Raw genomic sequence first — 12,090 nt, 5'->3', positions numbered from 1 at the left:
GGGATGGTTTCTCAGTCCTTTTTGAAATACATCATGTGGCGCTAAGGTTGTCAGAATGTTGGTCCTGTTTGTGTTAAATACAATACAATCACCATTATGTTAATGATCCAGGGTATTAAAAGTACCAACGCTGAAAGAAAACAAGAAAGGTGCATTTGAAAGGAATGAATCCATTTAAAATGCAGGAAAACTCTTGTGTGCTGTCAAATTACTCAAATATGTTTGCAGAGGATGATCATCAAACGTATTGAAAGAAGTATCATCGTTTGGTTATAACTTGTATCAAAGTCTGTAATAAGTAGTAACACACGATTGAATGAAGTTTCCCAGCTCAGATTAACAAGTTGTATATTAACACGGGTCTTCTGAGTCAAATGTACTTTAAGTTATAGCAACTCAATTTTACTTAGACATTTATGTTAACTTTTTTAACTTGACTTTTTTTAAGTTAAACTACTGGGGAAACTGTCCTACTCTTAAACATAGTGATTTAGTCCGATTTAAAACAAGATGTTTAAGTGCATTTAGTAAAGCTACATGTTCTTCATCCTCTGCAAGTTTTACTTATTTCTTTCTCATATTTTAATCATGGACATTCATGCAACTCTAGGTAGGCTAATTTAAGTGACTACAAGTCACAAAACTCAAAGGTGCACACTGAACCAGGAAATCTCCTTCCATCTTGTTCAGTCATCCATTATAGACTGTGGTTGCTCCCCACAGGCAGGACTTATCTTTATGAGTCAGAAACTACACTTATGGTGCAAAAGTGTCTAATGCCTAAAGGTATGCTGGGTAAACCCTGCAGATTAAGGGACTCAAATAATATGAGTACAGTTACAAAAAAAAACTTAAAAGTGATAGAGTACTGTTTACTTACACTAAAAAAATGTTCAAGTGACTAAATAGGCTGACAGCTATTTTGGACTAAGTTGATACAACTCAGTTTTTGAAAACCTTTAACTGTTCAATCTTACATTGAAAGACTTTAAAGTGTGTTTGAGCTAGAATGTGCGCTGCCAGAGAGTTCAGTACATCTTCCTTATAATGTTTTCATTGGTCCACACAGGTGGAACTTCTCTGAGTCAGTAACTTCACTCATGGTGCAAAAGTGTTTAACATCCAAAGACATTCTGGGAAAACTCCAGAACACCCAGGCAACCTTGATGCACTTTACCTAAGCTCATAGTCCTATGTTAAAGGAACAACGCGCAATTTCAAGTTGAAATAGCCCACCAAACTATACTACTGCCACTAAAACACAAAACTGGATTGGATTCATGAAAAATATATCACTCAACAAACACTCAAATACACTCTTTGGAGTGTAGTATCATCATAACAACACTACACTGTTGTGGTTTCTTTAAAACAATAAATGTTTGCTTTCCCCCTCCTTCACAGCTTCAACAAAATCTTTAGGCTCCTCTTGAAAAGATGTCTATGATCTAATCAAAGTCCTACTGCCACACTCCATGAGCTGTTTTAGACCAAGGGTTTGCATTAACTTTCCGAGGTTAACACCCAGAACATCCACAATACAGCAAAATCAGAAAAAAAGGCAGAATCATGCCTCTGCTGGTACACCTCATCAGAGCAGGAAAAAAACAAAGACCACCATAAAGTTGCTGCTCTGATGAGGATAGGAGGGTTAAGTGGCAAAACACTTTGGCGCTTATTCAATATTTCATGCCAGGAAGAAAGAGCATGTTTTTTTCTTTTCTCTCATCATCATGACATAAGTCTGTGATCTGGTCATGTGAAGAAAACTGAGCTTTGATGTTAACAACTATGCTAACTTTGTTATTTTCTGACAAAGTCCCTGATATGCAGTGTAAACTTTGCCACTGAATTATTACAATTATTTTTAAATCCTTGTGTACTTGGCCCTTATTTAAGTCTATACAGAGATTTTATGTTTTAATCATGATATATTAACATGATGTAATAAAAGCACCTCCTTGTGAATGCTTCTGTAATGTGCGACTTAACGGTTCATGGTGTGTTGGGTTGTGTCTGCTGTGCTCTTTAAGGCTTATAATGAATGAGATGAAAAAGGTCGGAGGAGGACACTGCTGAATCTCATTCATGTTTTTCCTGAGGAGCACTTGGTATAAACTCTTGTATTTCTGCTATTTCTGAAAGCTTAATTCACAAGCATAATAAACAGACACTCAGACATGGCTAAGTCAGATCTCACCGACTTGTGACAGACGCTGATGGCATGTCATATATCTGCTGAACACTGCAGAGTGAATGAGATTGGGGATCCCTCCTTTTCCTAAAAGGATGCTCCTCAGTGAGTCCCCTGGAAGGGGAAAACCAGTCGTTCCTTAGACATAGATCATGAAGAACAGTGGAGCTACTATTCAGCCTGTAAAATGAGCCTTTCTTCCTGTGAGAGGGTGACATGAAGGAATGCAGCACATTAATGTGGACATGGGTGGGCTTCTCATTCTTGTCATAGCATCTCTCTCTTCCCTTTGACCCACCATGACTCTCTTCTCTGTCTTTGCAGTTTGTATCAACAGGGTGTGGAAGCAGAAGTGTGTTTGCTCTGCAACATTCAGGTTGTGAGAATGTTCATCATAAACACTGAGTCCATCCTTGTTGACTAAAGCTCTATTAGTATGATCTTGTGATCACACCTATCTGTTTCATGTAGCAGACCTTTTCAGTTGGTGGCCTCACTCCTGCCATTTAAATTTATATGAGAACATTTTTTTTTAAGTATTTAAAACAGATCTTCTAAAAAGGAGTTGTAATCTTTGCAACCCCTTCATCTCCAAGTCCACTGTTCATAAGGACATCTTATTTCCACATTGTGGTTGGCTTTAAACCACAGAGGTTGAGGAAATTGGTCAGAGGTGTGGATGTTTCAGTCAGGAACACTGCATTCATAGATTTAACTTGTGCTAGTCAATCAATCAGATCATCGTGTAAACAAGATAGGTGAAATTAAGCAACTACTGTGCTGCATGGCATGGTGTGCTTGTTTTGCCCATAGGTTTTGTCATATATGGTTAATGGAGTGCATCCTCCCTTCTTTTACAGCACAGTTTGCTCCCAAATAACAAATTTGTTATTTACAAATGTAAAATGACCTCAGTTATATGGAGCTATTGTTGTTTACGATTCAGACCTGAAACCATCCAGAATAATTTGCAGAACTTATCCCTCTGTCCTCCTGGACAGTCTGACTGCAGACTGTTCATTTCCGACGGCCACTCTGACTTCATCTGAGAGACTGTGCATCTCAGAACAGAAATACATGCTACACCTTTCAAAAAATATAATCCGATTAAACTTCTGTTTAGGGTTAAGGTAAGGGTTGGGATGCCAAAAGTTAAAAGTAGAAAACTTGATCTGCAGAACCCGGCTACAAAACATTAAATAAAGTAATCAGTCTGCTTACAGGGAAAAAAGCTTGTCCTCCATGAAAACATTCTAATGCAGCCAGCTAGCTGATGTAGCTCTTAAGCGATGTATATAACGAAGCTACATAGCAAACAGAGCTTAAACTAGGCCCACAAAGCAACTATGTAAGCTACTTATCTATGTACATGAGTTTGCTTTGCTCACATTACAAAAGCTAACTTACCCATGGATAATGGAGCTATGTAGCTAGATAGTTAGCTTAGCTAAAGCTAAGCTCCCAAAGAAGATTTTTAAGTCACTTAGGTATATTATCTACGTGGCTCAGTTAGCTTTAAAATGTTTTCTAAAGCTGACATTGCTAAAGCTAAGATAGCTATAGAAGATGGAGCTACATTGTAAACCTAGCTAAAGCTAAGCTCTCAAAACAGCTATGTAAGCTACATAGGAACATTATCTATATAGCTTAATTTGCTTAAGCTATGTTTGCTAAAACTGGCATTGCTAATGTAGCTAACTTTGCTATAGATAACATAGCTATAGATCTACAAAGCTAATGTAGCTAAAGATAAGCTCACAAAGCAGCAATATAAGCCACATAGGTGCATTATCTATGTAGCTCATTAGCTTTAACAACATTTGCGAAAGTTCATGTTGCTAAAGCTAACAAATCTAAAGCGAGTCACTGTTCATGTAACTACTGCTTAAACAGGTCTATACATAATTTTATACCAGATTAGACCTCCGACATTTTACTGTTTTATTTATGAAATATTTCTTAGTCTGTTATTTTTGCAATGTGGTTATTTCATGAATGTAACGGCCAGACTTTGTTTATGAATAAATTCAAATTTTTCAAAAAAATGGGAAACTTGAAATACTTTGTACAGGCAAATTATAGCACTTCCTTTCTGAGATATGTCTCAGATGGTCAGTCTGTGAGAGTGGCCATCAGAAATGTGCAGTCTGCAGCCAGACCCCTCTCAAATTTGTAGTCTAGTTGCAGCTGTCCCTCAAGACAACATGGCAAACTATCATTTGAGATTCACACATAGATAAAGAAGATGTAAACTCAGTGAGTCACTGTGTGTGAATCATGGTCTTTTATCAATAAAATAATTATGAATATGATATTTGCTCTAACTGAACAGCCCTCAATTTAATAGTTTGTTGCAAAATGGAAATAAAGGTAAACTTGGTGCTAGTGGCTCTGCTGTAAAGATACCGTGGCTTTCCATGGAGATCATTGCTAAACACTCCCCACGCAAGCGAATCACAGCCTTTCAGTCTGGAAAGGAAAGTATCCCAGGGCAAAGCTTTGCCAGCAGGTTTTTCAAAGTAAATTTAGCACTGCTGAAGCAGGAATGGTGATATAGAAGTTATTTAATGGACTTCCTTGTCGTGAGAAGGCACTGTGATTGTTTTAAAGTAGTTAAGAGAAAGGATTCAATCAGCAGGCTGTCAGCTGATTACAGCTGGTGTGATTTTTGTGTTATGCAGGAATCAAACTTCATCTAATGCCACATTGTGTTTTTGAAAGCTACAACCTACTCATTTAAAAGATAAACATTTGTTGTCAGTGTATTTGAATGATCTTGCTTGCAGAACTGACTGAAAGAAATAGTTAAATTTGGTACATAATAAAAGTCTGCTGGAGGGGTTAATAGCTTGTAGCAGATAAGGAGTTTGTAGCATTTTGATGGATTTTCTGTAGCACAGAGCACTTAAAGGAATTTTAGCAACAGTAAAGCCATTTATCCATCAATTATTTAAAACCATTTGTTTTTTTAGTCTTTATTTGTAATAGTATGATGCACACCAAATGACATATTTCTGTCTCTTTAACTACAATGACCTTTCAGTGAGGTGTACTTGGCTTTCTTTGTTCACACCATTCTGTTAACTTGAGGAGGTTTAGATGGAAACTTGCCAGTTTCAGCTACCTGCCTGTAAACCTTTAAGACTGAGGGTTAAAACTGTTATTTCTTTGTTTCTAACAGCTAAATTGAAGAATTTCTGTCTGTTTTTCAGTGTGGGCTTATGTGGAGGTGAACATGGAGGACAGAGTGGAGGTGTTCAAGGGTGACATGGCTCAGATCACCTGCTTTTTTAATTCATCTGAAGGCCTGGGGGGCACAATAATTCAGTGGTTCTATGTGAGTTCCTAACACACACTGAGGTACAGTCTATCTATGTGGATGTGGAGTTTCATGTGTTTGTCTTTGACCTTCAGGTGACACGAGGAACTGAGAAGCAGAGAATCTACTACCAGGACTCTGGCGTGAATTTATTGGAACAGGGCACACCGTTCACAGGCCGGATCAGTGTGAACGGGACTGGAGCCACAGGAGTGGTGGTGCTGACCATCAACAATGTGCAACTCACAGATGAACTGGAGTTTATCTGTCTCATCAGGGGTCTGACAGAGGGGGTGGCAGAGGGACGCACAAAGCTGAAAGTCTTCCGTAAGCATTTATTTTATTTCCAAGGGATAACCAGAACTTAGAAAAAGGCTACAGGCTCACCTTAAACTAGAGCACAGGGAAGAGTTTGAAATCAGAATTTGGTTTCTTGAGGGAGAAATACTTTTTATGACTTTCATAGTTCACGCTGTGAGCTATTTACAAAGCACTCTGGACACAATCATTAAGAACTCCTTAAGTGTTGAAAACTATTGTTAACATTTAAGGTATTGTAAGACTAAAATGTACATAAAACATAAGAGTAGTGATTTTTAAAAATTGCTAGACCCCAATGAAAATTTCACTTTTTAAAAAGTATTTCACCAGTGTTGCTGAGCAAAGATTTTTAGCATGGCTTTTCCAAACATCGTAGTTTTATTTTGGATGCTGACATTATTTTACTTTGCACACAGCCACAGAATAATTTCACAAAAACCAAAAACTACCAGGGTCAAAACTATTAGCCCCCTCTAGAACTGGCCTCTTTTGTTAGCCATACCACAAACCACTGTTGTCCAATAATGTACTTTAACTTATTAATGCTCAAAGTTTGTAAAATCAAGTTAAAAATTAACCCTTTGATTTCTGATAACTCAAATAATAGCCAGGAAGTTCTAATTTTTTGAAATTGAAACGTTTATTTAACCTTCTACCAAAATCCAAAAGAGAAAAATTTAGCATTTATTTTTTTTTGTATCATATTTGATATGTTAGGCATATTGGAAACTGATAATCCACTGGGGGGCATTTTTTTTATTTATCAGATTGTATTTAAAATGTTTTAAAGTAATTCATGGATCATGTTAATTAGATAGCTGTCTCATAAAAGTGTGTATCAAATATGATACCATAGGCATTAAAGGGTTAGGGTTATCTTCCAATTTTCACACAGTATAAAAGTGTACGTCAAGAACTGGAGAGAGTTGACAAGACATAAACAGATGTACACATGCTCTTGAAAGATTAAGACAAAATTTGTTCGTAGTGTTGAACAGAAAGCAGAGCATTTGCTGTTTCTCTAATCAGAACCTAATGTACAAAAAAGATCTGCCAAATACATCCTTTCTATGCAACAACCAGTGCTGAAGGGTTTGATTCATATTTGCATCGAGGTCTGCATAGACTGAAAAAGTTCATAAATGCATAAAAATAAAGGTATCCATCAAATATGACACCACTGTTTCAAACATATGAATTCTTTTAAAGCCTTCAACTTAAAAATTATGTGAGATGTTAAAAATGTGTTGTTGACTTAACTCAATAAAAAGTTGTTCACAAAAAAAGAACTGGAGTGAGAAGTATCATCATGAAATTCAAAGAGAGCCACACAGTACAGAACAAGTCTGGCAGAGGTAGGAAGAGAAAAATTTCCACGTTTCTGGAAAGAAAACTAGTGAGAGATGTGTCTAAAGACCCCAGAACAACTGCCAAGACACTAGTGAATGACCTTAGACAAGCCAGGAATTGTAGTCTCAAAGAAGACGATCACTAAACCCTGCACAGGAATGGACTGTGAGATTTCAGACCAAGAAAAAATGCACTTCTGCAGAAGAGACAGGAAATATGCTTCCAACATGCATATTGGAAACACGCTGCATGCTGTCATCCAGCAAAAAGGAGACACAACTGACTATTAGCTTAGGGGCTAATAACTTTGATCCTGGTAGTTTTTGGATTTTGTGAAGTCTGTCTATTTCTGTGTACAGAGTAAAATAATGTAAGCTTCCAAAGTAAAATTAGGATGTTTGGAAAAGCTGTGTTAAAAATGAATTGCTCTGTTTAACGGGATTCACAATACTTAATAAAACATACATTTTCATAGGGGGGGCTCATAATTTTGTCCTAAACTGTATCATAGTACAAAAGTTCTACATATTGTAACTTTAAATATAGAATACAAATGTACGAGAATTAAGATGACAAAAGAATTTCACAATTCATATGCAAAAATAAGTGCATCCAATGCTCCATTTTTGCTGTTGCTCAACACTGATTTTCAGTCTTTCATCTAATCAACAGAACAATGACTCAGCATACACTTAAATATCTGGTGCTCCTCTTGTATACAGAAACTGCCCTTTGAAATACAACTTACCTTCTCACAATGAAACCAGCTCCAAGCCCACAAACTGACATTTCAGCTGACTTTGGAATGAACTTCCAACATCTTTTAACCATTTTGTTGGATTTCAATGCGTTTATCATCTTTGGCAGAATCTCAGAAACTTTCAATATCACTTTAAGTTCTTTAAGAGCTTCAAATAACACTTTATGTTCTCTCAGACAAAAAACAGGCATTTTAAGTAGGGATGGAAAGTAACTAACTACATTTACTCAGATTACTGTAATTAAGTAGTGTTTTGTGTACTTGCACTTTTTTAATACATTTTGAAATCAGTACTTTGACTTTGACTTAAGTGAATTTTAACCAGAGTAACTGTACCTTTATTGGGGACCAAAACTCTGTTGACTACACAGCAGCACATAGAGAAAGAATGATTTCACATCACATCACATCCCAAACAGCTGTTGTACACAACAAAAACTGGGGTGTTGATATCTCAGGGTTGAAGATTTCTGAGTTTATTTTAACTCCCAAAGTGTATTTTGAACTCCATTCTGATTTAAATGGCCTTCAGACTTATGTGAACAATTTATGCCTTATAATGTAATGCAATGTAGTGTATAACTTTGTTATTTGCTAAATTTGTACAAAAGCTTTTGAAATACAATATTCGTATTATAAGTATGTACCAATATAGACACTGTTAAAGTGTTAAAGAAAACTCTATATGTGTTGATTTAGCACCGTCAGTTTTGGCTGTGTATTTTACTTTATTATGGAGGTGTCACTTTACGTGAACAACCTGGTAGGCGATCTGTTCCCTTGTTGTTCTTGCCAATAAGGAAAGATCATATTTAATATACAACTCCTTTGTAGTTACTCAATACTCAGTACTTAAAGTAAATTTTAAAATAAATAGTTTTTACGTCTTCTTAAGTAGATTTATAAACCAGTATTTTTTCTTCTACTTAAGTAAAATCTGACCAGAATGATAGTACTTGTTCTTGAGTAAAATAGTCATTTTCTTTTTCCACCTATGGAAAAGTTTTATACAATTTTACCAGAGACATCCAAACAATTTGAAATTGTTTCAGATGCAAATTATCAGCTACCAGAACAATAATACTTTGAAATTTGACCCTGCTCTAACTTCCTTTAGAAACACCTGAATTACCAGCCATTGAGGGAGTGCAAACAGGGATCTCAGTGAACAAAGACAGTCCAGTACAGGTAATGATACATTTTCTCTGATAAACATCAGGAGATGAGATGATTATGTTTTTTTATTCAATGTAAAGTTAATTTATCAGAATTTGGTCTTCTTTAACTTGCTCTGTTCTTCCAGGTTGGCATCTGTGAGGTTAAAAACGGATTTCCAAAGCCAAACATCACTTGGTACAGAAACGAAACACCACTACAGGACATACCAGGGGGTGAGACAAAGCAACATTTTCATCCATGCTTCGCTTTTACCCGTCTTTAGCTTGTTTATCTTGCAGTTTGTTGACTTTTTGTATTCTCCTCCCCTCCCTTGTCTCATATTTGTTTGTCTTCCAGAGGTGGATGTAGTTCCTACTGTCACAGTTGAATCCAGTGGTCTGTTCTCTGTGAAGAGTAAACTCAATCTGAAGGTGGTGAAGGAGGACAAAGATGATAAGTTCTACTGCGAGGTTACATACTTTGTTCCTGGAGGAACCAGGATGACTGAGACTGAGCGGATCAGCATCCCTGTATACTGTGAGTGTCAATGGTTTATGCTTGGCTATGTTCAAACCTCAGACCTTAATTCTCAGTTCTAATTTTGCTATCATATCTGATTTTTTTTTTTGTTTGGCTGCTCACATACATTTTTTGTATGGCCTGTATGCAGACTGCCATGTAAACATTACTGAGTTTATCCCCAAAATTATGATTCAACTCGTAAAACTGACACATGTTCTGACCATGACTGCTATCAGCCATTTCTTTCAAAAGTCTTTCAGAATAGGTCATGATGGGTTATGATACGACCCCTCAAAATAAAACTTGTATAAAAGTGTCAACCCTAATACTTATGAGGTTTAATACTTCACTGTCCCTCCACTGACTGGCTCCATCACTTCTGTCTTCCATGATTGTCTTCACTAAGTGTGAGACTCCATCGATCCTGATGCCTGTGTGCAGAGAAATGTGCTCTGTGTAGCTCAAGAATGGTCTCAAAGTCACATTTAATGTGACCTGGCTGTTCAGACTGTGGTCAGATTCCAAAAGATCAGATATGTAGCTGATTTAGTCAGGTCAGGTCAGGTATGGGAGCATATGCCAGTTAGGCACTTTGCCATGTCAACCTTGGTCCTGTACTGCTCTTGATGGCCAACCTCCAGGCCTGCGCGAGACCCACGCCCTGTCTCTCCAGATATCCTCCCAGCTGCCACCTTTATGATGCCAGGCATCTGGACCAGCCCACCGGGTGCTGGGACCTAGTATGCAGTGAGCTCTGAGCCTGGGAAAGCAAGAAAAGTACCAGTATAAGCACAGCTGCCATTCCCCTACCAGGCTGCTGACCCTTTCCATCCCTGCTCTTCTGAGCATGCCAGCATTAGTTGTATGGTCTTGAAATGATACGAAAAGATGCTCCAAAGAGAAGTTGACACAAAGGAGTCTAGTCGGCACTTCTGGGCATCAGTCAACACCTAGGCCTCACAAGAGTATAGTAAGATCTGAAGGACCAAAGGACTCTGACTTTCGTCCGCATTCCCAGATAACAGGAATGCCACACTAGCCTGAATCTGATATGAAAAGATCAGAGTCAGTGCAACTTTTGCTGTTTTCACTGTTGCAGAAAAATCAGATATGAGTCACATATAAGACAAAATAATCATATTTGGGTCACTTTTACCTGCAGTGTGAACTTAGCTGACGTACACAGTCTAATTCAATTCAGTGAACTAGTGTTGTTGGAGATTTACCTGGGTTTGCTGCTTAAACAATCTCACAGTTCAGGTTTGCGGTCTAATTGTAAACCTTCTTTTTTTGTTTCAGATCCTCCCACAGCTGTGAAAGTTTGGGTAGAGTCACCAAAAGGAAAAATCAAAGAAGGAGACTCTGTAGAGCTTCATTGTCAAGACAATGGAAATCCTCCTTCCGCTATTATTTCAATCAAGCGTTTGGGAGTAAGAAAATGACAGTTATGATAGTTTTTCAATTGTTCAGTTCTTATGAGTGCTTTACAGCTTACTCAAATGTTAATTTGTTTATTTGTGTGTGGTGTTTTGTAGGATGATGACTCCTTTGATACTAATATCCTGAAGCTTAATGTGACCCGTCGGGACAGCGGGGTTTATCAATGCACTGCTTATGATGCAGAATTTGAACCCTACCATGGAAACACTACTGTGTTTGTGAACTGTAAGAAAACGTCAACCTTTACAAATAATGACATTTTAGCCGCAGCGTGATTAAGTCCTTCCTTTCTCTGATCTTTCTGACCGCTCTGTCTGTGTTTAGACCTCGACGATGCCGTGGTCAAACCTCAAGAATCTGTTATTGTGGATCAGGGAAAGGATGTGACAGTGACCTGCAACGCTCTCTCCTCTCTGCAAACACAAACAGTCTGGTTAAAGGTGACTTATACACGTACATTTCATCAAAAATACAAACTCATTAAGTAACCCACAGACAGAAATTGCAGATATCACACTGGCCTGTATTAGACATATGTAGATGGATAAATACTTAATGCATCTGACGGGGGAAACTTTATGGTGAGATATTAAACAACGAGCAGACTACATCATATTTTTTCATCCTCATTTTTATGTGACCCATCTGCTGCTCAGTCATTTAGATCCAGAACAATGCGCCATGTTTCTTGCTCCATCAGTAAAGGGAGGGGGATTTTGGCTTCACTGCAAACAGTTGTAACTCAAAGTGATGAAGTGGTTTGGCTTTTTTTTAGTAAATGTTAACTAAATAAAACTAAATTCAGTCATCTCTTAATTGCCATAATGAGTAGCTATCATTTGAGTATTATTTGACATAAATATTCCTAAAAGCTCAGAGTAAAAACAGGACTTTTTGTCAACTGTTTGGGGTTTATAAATACAGCTTTATGCACAAAGTTCACTGCAGTAGTTGTATTAAAAACAAGTCCACTGTAAACCTGTGTATAAACAAAATCTTTGTCAGTGTGTGTTAGATAAGTGTTTT

At 37.4% G+C, this 12,090-nt stretch overlaps 1 protein-coding gene across 4 annotated transcripts in view; it reads left to right on the top strand.

The window, feature by feature from the left end:
- mcamb (melanoma cell adhesion molecule b) overlaps positions 1-12,090 on the top strand; it is a 65,929-nt gene that overhangs the window by 44,578 nt on the left and 9,261 nt on the right. For all 4 annotated transcript variants that reach the window (XM_041805889.1, XM_041805880.1, XM_041805864.1 and 1 more), the window contains exons 2-9: positions 5,407-5,531; positions 5,609-5,840; positions 9,062-9,132; positions 9,248-9,335; positions 9,460-9,639; positions 10,924-11,054; positions 11,160-11,289; positions 11,389-11,504. In XM_041805889.1, coding sequence (XP_041661823.1) covers positions 5,407-5,531; positions 5,609-5,840; positions 9,062-9,132; positions 9,248-9,335; positions 9,460-9,639; positions 10,924-11,054; positions 11,160-11,289; positions 11,389-11,504 — 1,073 coding nt within the window. The remainder of the gene's footprint in view (positions 1-5,406; positions 5,532-5,608; positions 5,841-9,061; positions 9,133-9,247; positions 9,336-9,459; positions 9,640-10,923; positions 11,055-11,159; positions 11,290-11,388; positions 11,505-12,090) is intronic.

This window comes from Cheilinus undulatus, linkage group 2, assembly GCF_018320785.1.
Source record: "Cheilinus undulatus linkage group 2, ASM1832078v1, whole genome shotgun sequence".
Taxonomy (NCBI): Eukaryota; Metazoa; Chordata; class Actinopteri; order Labriformes; family Labridae; genus Cheilinus; species Cheilinus undulatus.
The sequence above is the reverse complement of the archived record's forward strand: the minus strand, read 5'-3'. Positions and strand labels throughout refer to the sequence as shown.